We start from the raw sequence: 18,386 nt of genomic DNA on the forward strand, positions 1-18,386 counted from the left end.
ACTGCAGGAAAAAAACAAGATTAAGGAATATGATACCATTTTGAGCTTCCTGAGCTCTCTCCGTGCAACCCTTCGCCTCCAACCACACTGAGTAACTAGTGCGGCCTTCTGGAGATTCTTATAATAAGAATATGCTATGTGGCCACGCAAATGAGCCTGAAATCCATCCAAAAAACTCATTCATTCAATATTAAATTCTTTCACAAGTTTCAACCAAAATCAAGTGCTAAGTAGAGCTCGGTTTTGCAGCATGCATACAACAGTTGCAAGATCTCCGTTTCCATATTCTAAGAGAATATATTTAGAGATATGTGATATATGACCTGGACAATAATTGCAGCCTTAGTTTGTTTTCTGAATCTGAATTCATTGCGAGCAGTCATTGCCCTTAACCCTGTTTGCAATGTGATTGCAGACAACCGAACTTTTAAGTAAGATTTTCTGACAATGTATCTTCGGAAATTCTTCTGCATCATCAAAGCTGCTGCTTCTCGACGTAATTGCTCATAGAGTTTCCGAGCCAATATACCTGATAATAATCAAGAACAATGGACTTTTTATAATATGAATCTGGATTTATAGGCTAAAAGAGGCAGCAAATAGAATACTAATATGTACAGTGCAGTCTCCTTGCCACAAATGCTATTTTAGTAACCTATTTAGAAAATAAGCCAACATGACTATGTCCAGCATATTGGTTAAAATAATGTCATAAGAACTGTACAAGCTTTAAGCTATAAAAACCTACATAAGCTTTATGCATTATTAAATAATTATATGCTTCTACATCCCTTCTTTTTTAATGAGTATCACATCCCATATTATTGAACCACCCCTCCCCCAACTCACACATGCAGCTAACCTGCACACAAACACACATGCCTTGAGCTGAAGATTTGCTCAGTTAGCTTTGAGCTTGGTTAGTTAAGTTTGAAAAGGTAAATTATGGAGGTGGTTATCTTTTTTCTTTTTCCTTTAAAAGTAGTTCTAGAGGAGGTTCTCATTGTAAAAGTGTTTTAAAAATCTGATGATTAGACATGTGGAATCATAAGAAAGGGCAAGGTATAGAGTTTCGTAGAACTTCCATACTAATCTAAATTGCAAACGAACAAAATCAAAGAAACAACAACTAAACAAAAATACCATGTGAATTCAAATCTCTCAAAATAAATTGTTACCAGATGTTGGGAATCAATGTACTAAGCAGCATTGATACAAAGACAACTTTAAGATACCTCGCAAACATGACTGCAATTGAATCGCAGCTTTACGTATTTCGAGGAACTCCCTCCGTGCAATATATGTACGACTTTGTCTTTGAATGATTCTAGCCGCATTTCCAAGCACCTCTGCTCTTCTTGCATCCAACTCAGCCATCTGACCAGCTCGCAAGAAAACTTTTGTCTTGCCAATCTGCAAAGCCATGTTGAACAAAGCATGGCATTAGAAACACACAGATGGAGAAAATGCCTCACACACATTCCCGAAATATTGATAAATAACTAAGCATGTATAAATAAAATAGAACAACCATTTAGAAACCTCAATATAAAATTTTAGGAAATGTCGAACCCACTGCTGGTATAGACAACATTAAAATGTGGAACCCACATTTATCCCTACCAGCATCAGCATAAGGACAGGTTTTGGTTTTGTTCAACCCATGTTGGAAACCTCTGTTCGTATAGACAAATTTTAATCCCATCTCGCCAGCAGAACTTCACAAAACTTTTGGAACTTTTACTTCTAGAATGAAGGGTATTGATAAATAACTAGGCTTGTGTGTGAAAAATAGAACCATTTTGAAATCTCAATATACAACTCTAAAATGTGCTTAGCTTTGAAAAGACATTTACAAATCACAACAAGATTCCTAGACAATGGGCTAGGTGACTGAGGCAGCCCACCCTGAGCAGCCCCCTATTAAGGCAGGAAAGCCCCCTATTAAGGCAGGAACACAAGGCTGACAGTCACAGAAGGATGGTCTATACGTCCCTACCAGCATCAGTTTTAAGGACAGATTTTAGGTATTTTCAACCCATGTTGGAACCCACTGTTGGTATAGACAAATTGTAATCACATCTCTCCAGAAGAATTTCGAAAGACTTTTGGAACGTTCCGTACACTTCTTAGAATGAAGGGAAGTCACATAATAATAGGGAACTTTAAGGACAGAAAATGGAATATGATAAATTGCTGCAAGGTATCCTCTATCTGTCGCTTCTCTATTTGTGATTTCTGTAGGATTTTGGCAATGCAAGTGAGTGAGGAAAAGGCAATCAGATATTAGTGACAAGATATTGGAACAAAATCAAATACTCAGGTGGGAATCGGCTCCATCTAACCCAAGTTTTAAGCTTATCCTAATCCAACCTTGTCCTGATGCATCCGAACAGGGATAAGAAGTTGTACCTATGCAGTGAATGGAGTCCTGCTCCAACCTGACCCCATTACAACCAAGTAGCAACATCGAGATAAGTCACCAAGGGGTACGTGAATTACCTGATAACCTTTCAATCCTTTTTTATCCATAATCATCTGACATGCAACTTTCTCGTCATAGCTGTTCATGAAAAAGTGATGACAGTTATTTGAAAAACAAAAACATACTGTAGCAAGAATAAACGGATCTAAAGAAGGAATAAAAAGAAGTGACCTGAAAGAAAGAAACACATGATGTGCCATAAGATATTCAAATTGTTAACTTGTATGTTCCATTAGATATTCATAATTTACTCAGAATTTACTCAGAATTAGGGAACTTAGTAGCCATAAAATCTCGAAAACAAAAGATCTATGCTTACTTTCCATCCAAAACTTCAGGAGCAAGAACACCAAAGCGGTGAAGAAACTCATAAAATGTTCGCCTCGTAGGATACCCAGCACAGCTGATTCTGATTGCCTCAAGAACACCCTGCAACAAATCATAAAGACACATGGAATTCACTAAATGGACAGGATTAGAAAAAAAATGTATGCTCGCAGGTCTCACAAAAAATAAAATAAGTATAAAAAATTTTAAAATGAAAAAACAAAAAGCAAAAGGTATGGTCAGATTATTCTTACACCACATCGTAATTGTTGGATAACATTCAGGTTCTCAAAGATAGCAGGCTTGAGGACATTGTTTGGCTTCACACATCTGATGTAATGAGGTTCCGTCGAACTCAAGGTCTCCATCAAAGATTGAAGTTGTAACTGCATTTTAAAGAATTCTTGTCACTATTTTTAAGAAACGAGATATATCCAAAAATTCAAGATGAGAATGAAACCGACATATCAGACACTTAAATTTGCTTGATAAGGTTAGTGCATCTCTACCTATAAGGTAGCATGATCACCTTTTCAAATTAAGAACTAAAAGGATATGATTGAAAGTTGAAACAAATCTTTTGGTACAGCCCAGCTGCAAGCCCAATGTCATGTGATGAAAAGGTGAGGAAGAACTAAAAGGGCCACAATAAGGATATATACCTAAAGTGAAAATCATTAAATATTGGCTGGGTAGAGTTGTAAATACCATTACATGATTCCTGACGCATCTTCTCTAGGGTGTGATGCCTAAAAATCCCAGGTGTTATGCTTAAAGGAACCCAGCATGACACGAGGTTGATTTTTATATTATTGCCTTTTTTATACGCAAGTTGAAGTTTATTAATGCTCTAAATGGTGTTGTCCAACATGACATATAATGTATTCCAGCCTTCACAGATGTAATCATTCCCTATCAACAAACTCTTCACCTGAGCATCCAAACAATTAAATCCAATAAATCACTTCAAATAATTTCTTGGTTTTGAAAAATTTTGGCCACCAAAATTGAATAGATTTTGACTTCAAACAAACCTACTCTTCTATGTTGGCTAAGTTTCAGAACTGTACTATATTGCTTATAGTTCTCTCTAAGATGCATCTGAGACAAGACTATCCAACATCAATTCTATTGACTCTTTTAGGTAATTGACCCCCGAAGCAGCCATACCCCTGGCTCCCTTTCCCAAAACGTGTCCAAAATATATATATATATATATATTTTTTTTTTATATGTAAAAAATTATATATATCAAAAGGAGAAACCAAGTACACTATTATATATACCAAAATATTATTAAATTATATCTATTTCTAATTAAGGTGAATGTTTTAAGTGTGGAACAATTGTTCGGATTGGTTGACTATGCTATTCTAGTTAATTTGGTACCATCCACTCTCTATACAGGACCTGAGTTACAAGGTTATCTTCGTTAAGGCATTTGAACTTTAGAACAATAAAGTCAACCAGCACCAAATAAAGCATTCACTTGATACAGTTGTCCAGGAAGAGTAGAATACCTTAAAGCGAGAGCCAATGGAAGAAAACTTGGATGACTTTGATGATTCTTCTGGAAGTGGAGGAAATAGACTTGCCACAAAAGAGCACTTTGAAGCGGTCAACAGATCCTGATGTTCAGCCACCACATAATCTTTGTTTTTATCAAGGAACAGATCAGCCAGATAATTTACCTGGAAAAAATTTAATCTTTCAGCATATATTATATTGAAGTTAGAGTATAGATAAATGGAGCATGCCTAAAAGGGAAAATATATTTACCTCTCCTGCATAGTGAGAAATAGTAAAACTAGTACGAGACAGCTTAGGCTTGATAAACCGCTTATTGTTTTTGAATGTTTGGTACAACTTCTGAGCAAATGTTTCATGTGTGGATTTAGGAAACATGCTGTGCAAAGCAGTAAAACAAACATGAGTATGAAAATAAAGGATTTGAATTATTCAAACATGGCTAGCAGTAGGTGCAGTTATCACCCTCATAATAATAAATTGGAGACGTTCATCATAAACTCATGTCCAGATAGGAATCTGGGCCCATTGAATTATGAAGCTATGAAAAAGTTAGCTGCTTACCAGGCTTCATCCAGAAGTGCAATAATTCCTCCAGGTTTCTGTAAGAAGATCAAACAACTCAGTTGTAAGGAAATGATACTAGAAGAACAAGATATGGATGAAACTTGGTTACAAAGAAATGCACAGCAATGGGAAGTATGCCAAACATATAAAGCTATCAAGCAAATGATATTCTTCACATAAATAGATATAAAATAAATTAACAAGCAGCAACCGACAATAAAATACCTTCTCAATCAAATCCAAAACATCTTGGTTATCGACAAACTCTATGTAACTCCAATTGATTTCTTCTTTCGTATATTCTTCTTGTTCCATTTTGAAGACATGCTGCAAATGTTCCAATTACCACAAAACCTACAGTAAGTGAGGTTAGAAGTTTTAACCAAAATGGGGAGCATGACCAATGCCAAGTATTACCAAACCTGATTGAAATGTTGTTGCAGTTTCTCATTTGTAAAGTTGATACAGAACTGCTCAAAACTATTGAATATGGAAACTTGTTAAATGTAAGGCTCGATTCACTGCAAATGATATTTAATTTTCATTGCTTACCTATTTTGCTTAAAACTCTCAAACCCATAAATATCAAGAACTCCAATTAAGGATTTTGAGTTTGGATCTTGCCCAATTGAGTTGTTGATTTTGTCCACAATCCTGTACATAATGATAAAAAAAAACTTGTTACAGCCCAAAAACCAAGCAAACAGAACTTAAAACTCATAAACTTATTTGTCCCTTTGACATGTGAATGTCATGTATTCCTATTGATAATCAGATCATGTAATGCAGGGACTGTGCAAAAATGCGAAAACACGCACAAAGAGGTAACATTAAGGAAATTCTATTACCAATCAAACAAACGAGAGTAGATGGTTTTAGCTAATGCATCCCTGCTACCCAAGGCAGCAACAGGATCAAGAGTTCTTGTAATAACCTCTTCTGGTGTCACCATTACACGCTTAATCAGGGCGTCTTCCAAGCTCTTGGCATCACACCTACCACACAAGGTATAAGACTTGAATAAACAATGACACAAATGCACTGTAAATGAAGAAAAAGATTTTAAGAGGGCATACTCAAGCAGTTCGGCTGTCACATTAAGATGAAATCTAGATTGCTTATCTTTAACGACAGAAGAGTCGATCTCCTCTCCCTTTGCAAATTCAATATTTCCAAGATGCAGAATTGCAGCTACAACCTTAAAAATTGCCTCCTGAAAAGAAAATTATATTACAAATAACCTGAAGGCAATAGAACACAAACTATTTCTTAGAACCAGTGCGAAGACTGACCTGCTCTTCCTCACCGATTCCAACTATATCCATAGCCCTTCTGGTGGCAAGATACTCTTCTCTATCATCTAACCCATCCAGCTCATAACAGGTGGATTGATTTAAGTAATGGAACGATTTAGGGTCTCCCAACTTATACTTCTCTCTATCCTAAATTAAGGAAGACAATGGCAATAGCTTGTGATTACAGGCATAAGGGGCCTTAGATGCACCCTTGAGAACATGGGCACATCTCAATGAGAAAATAGAGGATAATTACCTCAGGTGGTGCTGCACAAAGAAGGTAAAAGCAGTGGTAGTTTCTTTCAGGATTTGAAATTTGGCAAACACGAGACCTTTCGAGCAAGTAAGTTCGCACAGCAGCCCCAGATATCCTCCCACTCTTGTCAAACTGGATCTCAACAAACTTACCAAAACGACTGCATTGTGACATCAGGATAGACATAAAGATGAGCCCCACTGCATAAGTTGAACTCATACAAACAACATTCATGAACATTAACCGTATCATAACTGAGCTAGGATAGTAAATGACATTAATGGCCAGTGAAGAATCCAGAGTTGTCTGTCTAATTAAGTGTTCCTCTTTTATACTACCAGTGTCCTTGGGCTATGCCTTCGGTGTTTTTTAATAAAATATTCGATTACTTGTCAACAAAAAAAATCCAAAGTTGCCAGAACTGAAGCAAACCATCAGTGAGGATAACGGAACAACAAACTGATCCCAGTCCATTTTATTAAACCACTAATGTTTTAGGGACAAAGTGAGGGTTGATGGGAGAACACATTAGCTTTTCATCTAAAGCTTCCCCAATCTCCTTATATACCAATGTTGTAACATGAGAATGCAACTCAAGAATATTAGGACATAATTGGTTAATGAGATTTTTCAGATTTTTTTTTTTTTTTTTTTTTTTTTTTTGTTGAAAAATTTTGAGATGATTTTTTATGAAGTTTTGTGGAGGTAGATAGGAAAATTTGAATAATTTTTTTAAATATGTTTTGTATTGGGAGTTGTGAAAGTGGATGGGAAGAGTTGAAAAGCTATTTAAATATAATTTTTTTAGAGGATGCTTGGAGAATGAGATGAGATTTTTATGAATAGTAGTAAGATGGTTGTAAATAGTAGTGAGATAGTTTGAGTTAAGTATTGATTGGTTTTTGGGAAAGGAGAGAGAAAAAGTTGAATAAAAAATATTATAAAGTTAAAATATTGTTAGAATATAATTTTTTTAATATTATTTTTGCTTTAGGAATTGAAAAGGTTGAATTATTTTTTGTTTTTTGTTTAAACATTTGGGAAAGTTGTGTCAACGGGCAGCCTTGCTATCCATAATTCTTCTTTCCTTATTTCAGCTTTCCTTATTTTATTTATGCTTGTACGGTTAGCATATGGTTTTGACAGAATATAGTTTCCATCTATGGGACTAGAATCAGGGCTAGAATCATTTGGGAACTTATTTTCTTTCCATGTATAGCATTCTTGTAAAGTCTATATATAATATACAAAACACTCAAGGCCATTGATTCGGCCATTACATACTATTTTGACATGGTATCAAGAGCCGACTGCTAAGTTCATCATTTCCTTCAATTTTTTTTTTCTGTTACTCAGTTTTGGAGGTGTCTTTCTTGTGTTTTGGTGAGGTCTGTGCTGCTCTTGGTGTTTTTTGGCACCTTCTGTTTCTGCCTTAATGTGTTCTGGCCTCTTCTTAGTCTTTCAGCACCTTCTGCTTTTGTTCTGGGTGATTTTTCAATAGCTTCTGTTTCTGGTTTGGGTGTTCTTTTTCTCGACAGCTTCTGTTTCTGGTCTGGGTGTTTTTTTTCGGCAGCTTCTGTTACTGGTCTAGGTGTTTCTGGTCTGGTGGGATTTCGGCTTGGTCTGGGTATTTTTTTCCGGCAATTTTTTTTGGTCTTTGTGGCTCTAGGTACAGCACTTTGAGTGTTTTGTGGATCGCCGCTTATTTGCTGAATAATGTTATTTGCCATGGACTCTGCACCTGTGCGCGTCAAGTTTACGGGCAAAAATTACTCTACCTGGGCATTTCAGTTTGAACTTTTCCTCAAGGGAAAAGACCTTTGGGGTCATATTGATGGCACGGATGTCGCACAAACATCCAACACTAACAAATCCAAGGAGTTTGGGTCTTCTCCTTCTTAGGTTGTGCTTGATGCTCGGATCATGTCTTGGCTTCTTGGTTCAGTGGAGTCCTATATTGTCACCAACTTAAGCCCTCATTGCTCTGCTCAATCCATGTGGCCTTATCTAAAGAAGGTCTATCATCAAGATAATGATGCTCGTCGCTTTCAGTTAGAGCATGCGATTGCCACTTTTCAACATGACAGTCTTTCCATCCAAGACTATTACTTGGCATTTCTGCCTCTTTGGAATTAATATATTGATCTAGTTACAACAGATGTTCCTGTTGCTGCTCTTTCGACTATTCAACATCTTCACAAGACTAGTCGGTGTGATTAGTTTCTTATGAAACTAAGCCCGAAATATGAATATGTTCGCTCCTCTCTCATGTTCCTTCTCTTGATGTTTGTTTTGGTGAGTTACTTCGTAAAGAACAACATTTGAGTACTCAAGCTACTCTAGAGCAATCTCATAGCAGTTCAGGAACTGTGGCTTATGCTACCCAAGGACGAGGACCGCCTATGCATTCTAAAAACTTGCAGTGTTTTTGCTACAAAGAATATAGGCATATTGTTGCCAATTGTCCCAAGAAATACAGCTCTTATTGCAAGAAGAAGGGTCATATTATCAAAGAATGTTATATCTGCCCCCAGAATCGTCATGCTCAAGCATTTCAGACTTCTGTTATTGCACCTCAAGCAGCAACTTATGTGGCAAATGCCTCTTTTCCAGGTGATTCCTATGTTCGTGCACCTCTTGTAGCGAATTACTGTACACCCGAAATGGTGCAACAGATGTTAATTTTGGCATTATCAGCAATGGATTTCCAAGGTAATAATTCTACTAAACTCTAGTATGTGGACTCGAGGGCCTCTAATCCACCGCTTAGTGCCATGTTTGGCCCTATGCTGGAAGATCTGCTATTCAAACTGCCAGTGGCAGTTCCTTGCCGATCGCTGCTGTCGAAGATATCTCTTCTAAGTTTACTGATGTGTTTCTTACTCCTCAACTTTCCACAAATCTTATTTTTGTTGGTCAGTTAGTTGATAACAATTGTGCTGTTAATTTTTCTTGTGATGATTGTGTTGTGCAGGACTAGGTAACGGGGAAGCCGATCACGAAGGGACCTAAAGTGGGGCGCTTGTTTCCACTAGTTTTGCCTGTTCTAGCATTTTCTTCAGTTTCTCATAGTTTTTCCTTTGCTTGTAATAATGTTCCAGATCTTAGTATGGTGTGGCATCGTCGTTTAGGCCATCCTAATACTCAGATCTTATCTCATGTATTAAACTCTGGTTTACTTGGTAATAAAGAACGTTGTTCTTCCTCTCTTGAGTGTGCTTCTTGCAAGCTTGGTAAAAGCAAAACTCTCATCTTTCATTTGCATGCTAGTCGAGCTTCTCACTATTTTGATATTATCCATAGTGATGTGTGAGGACCTTCCCTGATTAGTTCACATGACAAATTTAAATATTATGTGACTTTCATTGATGACATAGCAGATTTACTTAGGTATATTTTCTTCGCTCTAAATCTGAGGTTTTTCGTACTTTCACCGTGTTTTTAGTGCATGTTGAAAATCAATTTTATGCCTCTATCAAAACATTACACATAAATTCTGGTAGTGAATATTTGTCTAATGAGTTTCAGGACTTCTTGGCGTCTAAAGGTATTATTCCTCAACGATCGTGTCCAGCTACTCCACAACAGAATGGAGTAGCCGAACGCAAAAATCGTCATCTTCTGGATGTGGTACATACTCTCTTGTTAGAATCCTCTGTTCCATCTATGTTCTGGGTCGAGGTTATGAAAACTGCTACTAACTTGATTAATCGTTTACCTTCCCAAGTTCTACACATGGAGTCTCCCTATTTTCGCTTGTTTGTCAATTATGAAGAGACCTTTGCACCTGTGGCTAAGATGACTATTCTTCGTACTATCCTAGCTCTTACTGCTTCCAATCCACTACATCAGATGGATGTCAAAGATGTGTTTCTTCATAGGGATCTTAAAAAGCGTATTTATATGAATCCACCCCTGGGATTGTTTTCTTCTTCAACTTCGCATGTGTGTAAGCTTCGTCGATCCCTTTATGGTCTCAAACAAACTCTGAGGGCCTGGTTTAATAAATTTCGAACCACTTTAGTACAATTTTCATTCAAGCAGAGCAAGTAGGACACTTCCTTATTTCTTCAGAAATCAAACATGGGTATTGTTGTTCTTTTGGTTTATGTTGATGATATTGTGATTACTGGTTCCGATTTTGCTTTACTTGGTCAGCTTAAGACTCATCTCTCAGAGTCCTTTCATATGAAAGATCTTGGGTCTCTCACCTATTTTCTCTGTCTTGAGGTGCATCGTAGTCCATCTGGTATTTCACTCAATCAACATAAGTATGCTAGTGACCTGGTGGCTACAGCTGGCCTGCAAGAGGCCACCTCTGTTGATATTCCCATGGAATTGAATGTCAAGTGTCGCAAAGAGGAGGGTGACCTACTTGTTGATCCCAATTTATACCAGAAGTTGGTGGGTAGCCTTGCTACCTCACCATTACTAGACCGGCCATTTCCTTTGCAATAGAGCAAGTCAACCAGTTTCTTCGGACCCCTCGTCATCTTCATTTGGCCGTTGTCCGTAGGATCATACGCTATGTTCAGGGCACTTTTGCCCGTGACTTATTCTGTCTTACAGGCAATTCTCCTCGACTTATTACTTATAGCGACGTTGATTGAGCCGGTTGTGCTAATACATGTCTCTCCATCACGGCTTGGTGATGCATTGACCACCTAGAAGAGTAAGAAGCAAGACAGGGTTTCTAAGTCATCTACAGAATCTGAGTACCGGGCAATGTCTCTTGCTTGTTCCGAAATTATTTGGCTTCGATGTTTGCTTGTTGAGCTAGACTTCTCTGATACCAATCCTACCCTTTTACATGCCAATAATACGAGTGTTATACAGATCACAGCCAATCTTGTCTATCATGAGCAAACAAAACATATTGAAATCAACTGTCACTCTATTCGTGAAGCCTTTGAAGCTCATGTTATCACTTTTCCACATATTTCCACTGAACTACAAATTGTTGATATCTTCACCAAAGCTCTCACTTGCTATCGACATTGCTTCTTAAGTAGCAAATTGATGCTTGTTAATCAACTCACATCAATTTGAGGGCAGCTGTCAACGAACAACCTTGATGTCCATAATTCTTCTTTCCTTCTTTTACTTATGCTTGTACAATTAGCATATGGTTTTGACAGAATATAGTTTCCATCTATGGGACTAGAATTAGGGCTAGAATCATTTGGGAATTTATTTTCTTTCCATGTATAGCATTCTAAAGTCTAGATATAATATACAGAACACTCAAGGCCATTGATTCGGCAATTACATACTATTTTGACAAGTTGTAATGATTAGTTTCACAAAGTTATAATGATTAATTTGAAAAGTATTTATATTTGAATGATGTTTGGGAAGGAAATGAAATGGGATGAGATTTATTTCCAAACATCCCCTTGGGATATCTCTGTTTTGATTTTTGTGTTTTTTACTTCTCACTAAAATCTAGGCCAAGGATTGGATGAAACATTGAATACTAAATTCTTTTTGAGATAAAAGATGCATGGTTTGAAGTTGAAATTTTGAAAAATTTTGAAATATGACTTAACCAAACATTGCCTTGATGTTTTTATTTTTGCAATTACTCCACTCACGGGCAATCCAGCTTTTTCATCATTTGCAGTTACGCCTCTAGATCATGTATTAGAGCAGTGATTATTTTGTCAAGCCAGGTATTGTACATATACTCACCTTGAGTTGTTGTTCCTGACAGTTTTGGCATTGCCAAATGCTTCAAGAACTGGATTTGACTGTAATAATTAATCAACCAGAAAATCCAAGTCAGGCTGCATTTCCACTCCTTAAAGACATGTATCAAGAATTGAGATAGTTTTAAGGAACTAGAGTTCTAAGCCATAGAAAAGGGTAGCTTAATTTTACTTCTAGAACTTGTTGTTCAACTGTCCGCCCTTCTACTCCAGATCGACCACCAAGGTACGCAAGATATCGCATAAGCATCTTTGTTGTCTCTGTCTTACCAGCACCACTCTCTCCACTAACCAGAATTGAGTTGCTCTTTCCATCATTGATCATTGCCCTGTCAAATATAAGTATAAAATGCAATAAAAGCATGAAAGAAAAAAGTATGACGTCTAAGAATATATATGTCAACTACCTGTATGCAACATCTGCAACTGCGAAAACATGAGGACTTAACTCTCCAAATGCAGCTCCTTTATATTGTTCCATCATGTGAGTATCATATAAATGTGGCAATCTTTGGAAAGGATTTACAGCAATCAGGATGTTTCCAGTGTATGTCTGGGAAGGTAGTTAAAAAAGAGTATAATAAGACTGTCTGTAACATTCTTCTTTTGTTCAATTCAAAATCCACTTTACCACGTGAACAAAAGAGTGGGTTAGGGGGAGGGGGTAGAAAATCTCTAATATCTTACATAAATTTCATTAAGTTCATATCGAGTTGCCAAGTTATGCAGAACTCCAGGTTCATGCAAATAAGAAAGCTTTGTCATGTCATCTACACCTCCAGGAGGAGCTTCGGTATCCTTTGGAAACACTTTTGAGATATTTGTAACAACCTGCAATTATTTTTCCCAGTCAGTGAAAACAATAAAACCCTCAATCCAAATTATAAATAAATTTTTAAATTATATGGAGGCAACCTTCAAATGAAATTATAAGTAAATTTGCCTCAGAAACCATTACACTTGAATACAATATGTATATATAATAAAACTACTTGTATCCAAAAGTTAAGTAGCATAGATTCTATGCAACAGATAAGCCCTTTTGACTCACAGTTTTCCCATTTGTAGTTTGCACATGAACTTCTTCACCATTAATTCGGAAGACTTCGGCATCAATCCATGCCAGTGAGGGATCTTCAGCCCACACATGAGAACCTACAATGATGTTATCTGGTCCAGCCTACAAACAAAGCACATCATACGTTTAAAGAAGATTCATCAATCTAACATAAGTGTTTTTTAAAGAAGTTAAGCAAACAAAACTGTTCTAAAATCCATGGGCATAACAGAAAGATTGGAATAAGTAACATGAACTGGTGAAATTTGTCTTCTCTCCTACTTTGACAGAAATTGTATAGACAAAAAGGTGAGATGTTAAATTAGAAACCAGTCCATGTCAAACCACCCAAAAACTGGTTACATACTCTTTGTAGAAAAACAGAAATTGATAGCAAAACGTTTAAATCACAATTCAAAGTGTACATGGTGGAAACTGCCTCGTATGACTAGATAAAGTTTATAGTCGATACTTCTTGAATTATATCACAAGAATATGAACATACATGAGAGGTCCATATGAACTTAGTTATGGAAAAAGAAAAAGAAGAATGACATCACAATTCTTCTTTTTTGATTGGCAATTTCAAGTGTTTGTGTTAAAAGGTTGGCCTAAGAGTACACAAACACTTGAACTTGCCAATCAAAAATAACTTCCTACTTGCCACAATGCTTCTTCAAGGTTGTGGCACATCATATATGTGAGACATTCAAAATAAATTAACAGTGTGATTTGCAATTCCAACCGCCAAAGACTCTGGAAAGAGACAAGCAACTAGCAAGACTAACTGTCATTGCCAAGCTCACGGATATAACAACACTTTGGAAGACACCAGCATTGTGTCCCCAACCTCATTTTCCACCATTGACATGGTACTAACCATTTCTCAGCATCATACACTACCCACCACTCCCAAGTGGGGGTGTAAACGAGTCGAGTCCGTGCGAGTAGTGGGTGGTCAAGCCTCATTCGTTTAATTTTTTATTTGAACATCAATTGAGCTTGAGCTTTTCATCGAGTTGGATTTTATGTTCATTTTTTTTTTTTTATCGGTAGTCAAGAATTTTTATTCATAGAAATAACCCAAGTACACATGGAGTATACATGAGAAGTACCTAACTAGAGTTTACAACTGGCAGTAAAAAGTCATGGACATTTAGTCTATTACAAACAATGGCCTCCACCCATAAGAACAATATTTTAAAGAAGAAAACTTTCAACTCCTCCATTGTTCTCTCACGGTTTTCAAAGCTTCTATTCTCTCACGGTTTTTGAAGCTTCTATCATTTCTCGCCACATACACCAACACATATGTATAGGAACCATTTTCCAAATTGCTAAAACTTGTGGATTACCTCGAAGGCCTCTCTAGCTTGCCAGAAAATCCACCAATCTAAGAGGCATGACCCATGATAATCCAATTCCTGCAAAAAAGTCATCCCACATGGTCCTGGCCACCTCGCAATGTAGAAACAGATGATCTACTGATTCACAATTCTTTTTACACAAGCAACACCAATCCAACACCATTACCCAACGTTTCCTTAAGTTATCTATAGAGAGAATTTTGCCCAATGATGTTGTCCAAACAAAAAAAGCTGCTTTTGAAGGAGCTTTCATGGGAATGTGGGCATGCCTGGGCTCATTAAAACTTTGTGAGATGATCTGACAGTGAATTTATCTTTCTTGGAAGGGCTCCCGATCATCTTATCTATTGTACCCTCAGTCATACTTATGGAATATAGTACCACATAGACCTCTGTGATAGCCTCCAACTCCCAGTCTTGGAATGCCATGGTGAAATCAACATTCCATTGAGGAGGAGCCACTAGAAAAGGCCAAGAGGTCCACTATCGCTGCATCTTTTGCTTGTGTGAGCTCAAATATGACAAGAAAAGCGTCTTGGAGGCTTCGTTCACCACACTATTTATCATACCAAAATATGACACAAGAGTCGTCACCCACTACAATATGTGCATGTCTCCGAAAGATCTCCCAACCCTTTATAATGTATTTCCACAAACCCACCCCATATGGACTGCGTACCTCATTCGAGCACCATCCACCCCAACCTGTGCAGCTATAACGGACTTCTACAGGGCCTCCCTTTCGTGTTGGTACCACCACAATCATTTACTCAATAGGGCTTGGTTGAACTTCATCAAGTTATGAATCCCCAGTCCACCCCTAGAAATTGGAGTACAAACAATTGATCAATTGACCAAATGACCAAATGAAATTTGAATTCATCCAATCCACTCCACAAGAAGTCGCGTTGTAGCTTCTCAATATTGTTGACAACCTTTGCTGGGAGTGAGAGCAAGGACAAAAAATAAGCGGGTAGGTTAGAAAGAGTACTTTTAATCAAAGTGAGCCTACCACCTTTAGACAAATACAACCGCTTTCAAGATGCCAATCTGCGCTTCATCTTTTTAATCACAACATTCCAAATCTGCTCTGATTTAAAGGAAGCCCCCAAGGGTAAACCAAGATACTTCAGGGGTAGCGAAGATACCTTACATCCCAAGAGAGAGACTAGAGTCACAGCTTCAGGGACAGTCCCCACGGGTACCAATTCAGACTTTGAGAGATTAATTCTCAAACCCGATACAACTTTGAAACAAAGAAGTAGAGGCTTAGAGCCCTCAAAGATTGGATATGCCCATGATTTGCTCCACAGAAGATGAGGGTATCGTCAGCAAAAAGCAGGTGAGAAATATAGATAGCGCCATAATTACCATTCCCCACCGAGAAACCGTAGAGAAAACCACCTTCCACAAGGCCTACAGTCATCTTATTGACAGCTTCCATGACGAATAAAAAGAGTAAGGGAGGAGAGCAGATCCCCCTGTCTCAAACCACAAGAGGAGTCAAATAAACCCACCAATGAACCATTCACCAATATAGAAAAGTGGACTGTTGCGTTGAGACTTTTTCAAATCTAGCATTATTATGGAACTCTTGAAATACCAGCATAAGGTCACCCTTTATCACTTCCCAACAAGTTTGGAAAAATCCCACCCTGTAAGCAAATTACTAGTTTTCTAGTAATTAATTCTAACTTGGTCTCCTGTAAGCAAATAATATCACCCTGCCATTGGCGAAGTAAGATTTTGACTTAGAGCCATTTGTTATGTTCATTCAGCCCCCTTACATTCCATGATATTATTTTTGGCTTCATATAGGAACCGCCGTTGCCCGCCCCTTGAGACACCCCCAGCTAGAGCTCCTTTCCCCTCCATCATCGTTCATGGCCCACGTAAGCTTCTCGAGTTCCCTTTCTCTTTTTTTAGCCAAATTAAGGGATGGATCAGCTTTGGATTGCGCATATCCAGCTTCTATAGCTGTGAGTAATGCCAAAAATCCTTCTTCAAAACCCTCGCATGTAATCCCTACACAATGCTTGATCTCCATAGCATTTTGAATTACCCAATTTGACACCCTCGGATGAGTTCAAGGGAGTAGGTTCTTCCACCTAAAAAGAGGATCTGCCCCCCTCTGCATCCTCCCACCCCTCAACCACCATCTCCTCTCCCTCTGTAGACTCAAATACAACCAGAGTCCCTTCCATTTTAACCTCCTTTTCATTACCCACACCTCCCACACTGTCTGAGATGACAGCTATGTGTTCCTCGGTTACATTAATGGATTATGGCGCTGTTATAGGCACCTGCACGGCATGGAGGTCAACCATCGGCACAGGGGTCGCCAACGGGAATTTATGTGGCATCCCATAATGCTCCAACCCTACTAGCAACACTACCAACCTCTCATCTACAGGATGCTGAAGTAACTCAATGTCCGGCACCGGGGACATCACCTTCATGGCCGTCGTGACGGGAGGCAACACACAAAATTCTGATGCACAAGTCTGTGTCGCTCCACTGGACCGTGGCCCTCCCGGCGTCGACAACCCCAGCTGCGCAGCCTCCTCAGTTATCAACAACCCCACCGACACAAGGTTTATGTTCATTAACAGTTCATTTAATATTCGAGCGAGTTAGAGCTTATTCGTGAGTTGCTTCATTTAGATAAAATAGATTAATTATATTTCTTTTTATAACTTTATAAAGTATATTGTATTTTATAACTTTATCTAAAAATATTGACCTTTTGCCAATATCTTTATAAATTTTGTATATACATATATCAGGAATTAGATTCACAAGGATTCAAGTAACATGTTAGTATTAGGAAGATGATTTGCTCTAATCCCTTTCAATATTTTAAATGTTTTCATTATACATATAGAGATAATACTATAGAAAACAATAAATTCAAAGTTATTTGAGTTTATACAAGCTTACAAGAGTCTAGCCGTGCTTTGCACGAGTTGTACCGTGTAATAAATTGATCATTATTTTGTGTTCATGAACAGCTCATTTAATAAACAAATTTGAGCCGAACTTGAGTTTAACCGAAACCTTATCTAAAAATTTTGACTTTTTGCCAATATCTTTATAAATTTTGTATATACATATATTAGGAATTAGATTCACAAGGATTCAAGTAACATATTAGCATTAGGAACATGATTTGCTCTAATCCCTTTCAACATTTTAAATGTTTTCATTATACATATAGAGATATTGCTATAGAAAACAATAAATTCAAAGTTATTCAAGTTTATACAAGCTTACACAAGTCGAGCCGTGCTTTGTAAGAGTTGTACTGTGTAATAAATTGATCATTATTTTGTGTTCATGAACGCTCATTTAATAAACGAATTTGAGCCGAACTTGCGTTTAACCGAAACTCGAGTAGTATAGTTTGTTTACAGCCCTCCAACCAATGGTTCCATTTCTTAAGTCAAAATTATTCCTTAGGTGGCAATTCCACCATCATGCAGAAACACTGCCATACAAGCAAACGACTTGAGCTCAAAAATTCTTACTCACAAGGCACAGCAATCAGACCCCGCTTCTCTTTAAGCAAAATGGTCTACTTAATCCCACTAATTTGAACCAAGACCAAGCCACATCAGCTTGTACTGATCCCCTCGATGTGTACGAAAATTATTTTCGACCAGGTGATTACTTAGATCAATATCTCTTTCCTAGGGCATGATTGAACTCGGTCAGTCACTAAACGTCAATCCCTGTCAACTTTGGGCTAATCATAAGGCACTATGATGTTCCTCTAACTATACAATTATGAATTATAA

At 37.6% G+C, this 18,386-nt stretch overlaps 1 protein-coding gene across 3 annotated transcripts in view; it reads right to left on the reverse strand.

Annotated features, from left to right (window-relative positions):
* Window positions 1–18,386, reverse strand: part of LOC121249885 (myosin-17-like) — a 31,440-nt gene that overhangs the window by 12,329 nt on the left and 725 nt on the right. For all 3 annotated transcript variants that reach the window (XM_041148725.1, XM_041148723.1, XM_041148724.1), the window contains exons 2-22: window positions 13,217–13,345; window positions 12,853–12,996; window positions 12,573–12,718; window positions 12,338–12,494; window positions 12,149–12,207; window positions 6,458–6,617; window positions 6,199–6,348; window positions 5,983–6,119; window positions 5,755–5,901; window positions 5,459–5,560; window positions 5,329–5,386; window positions 5,132–5,233; window positions 4,904–4,941; window positions 4,592–4,718; window positions 4,333–4,503; window positions 3,067–3,198; window positions 2,805–2,914; window positions 2,503–2,563; window positions 1,236–1,413; window positions 324–529; window positions 37–156 (exon numbers count right to left, since the gene is read on the reverse strand). In XM_041148725.1, the coding sequence (XP_041004659.1) occupies window positions 37–156; window positions 324–529; window positions 1,236–1,413; window positions 2,503–2,563; window positions 2,805–2,914; window positions 3,067–3,198; window positions 4,333–4,503; window positions 4,592–4,718; window positions 4,904–4,941; window positions 5,132–5,233; window positions 5,329–5,386; window positions 5,459–5,560; window positions 5,755–5,901; window positions 5,983–6,119; window positions 6,199–6,348; window positions 6,458–6,617; window positions 12,149–12,207; window positions 12,338–12,494; window positions 12,573–12,718; window positions 12,853–12,996; window positions 13,217–13,345 (2,634 nt within the window). The remainder of the gene's footprint in view (window positions 1–36; window positions 157–323; window positions 530–1,235; window positions 1,414–2,502; window positions 2,564–2,804; window positions 2,915–3,066; window positions 3,199–4,332; window positions 4,504–4,591; window positions 4,719–4,903; window positions 4,942–5,131; window positions 5,234–5,328; window positions 5,387–5,458; window positions 5,561–5,754; window positions 5,902–5,982; window positions 6,120–6,198; window positions 6,349–6,457; window positions 6,618–12,148; window positions 12,208–12,337; window positions 12,495–12,572; window positions 12,719–12,852; window positions 12,997–13,216; window positions 13,346–18,386) is intronic.

Source organism: Juglans microcarpa x Juglans regia, chromosome 2D (assembly GCF_004785595.1).
Source record: "Juglans microcarpa x Juglans regia isolate MS1-56 chromosome 2D, Jm3101_v1.0, whole genome shotgun sequence".
Lineage (NCBI taxonomy): Eukaryota > Viridiplantae > Streptophyta > Magnoliopsida > Fagales > Juglandaceae > Juglans > Juglans microcarpa x Juglans regia.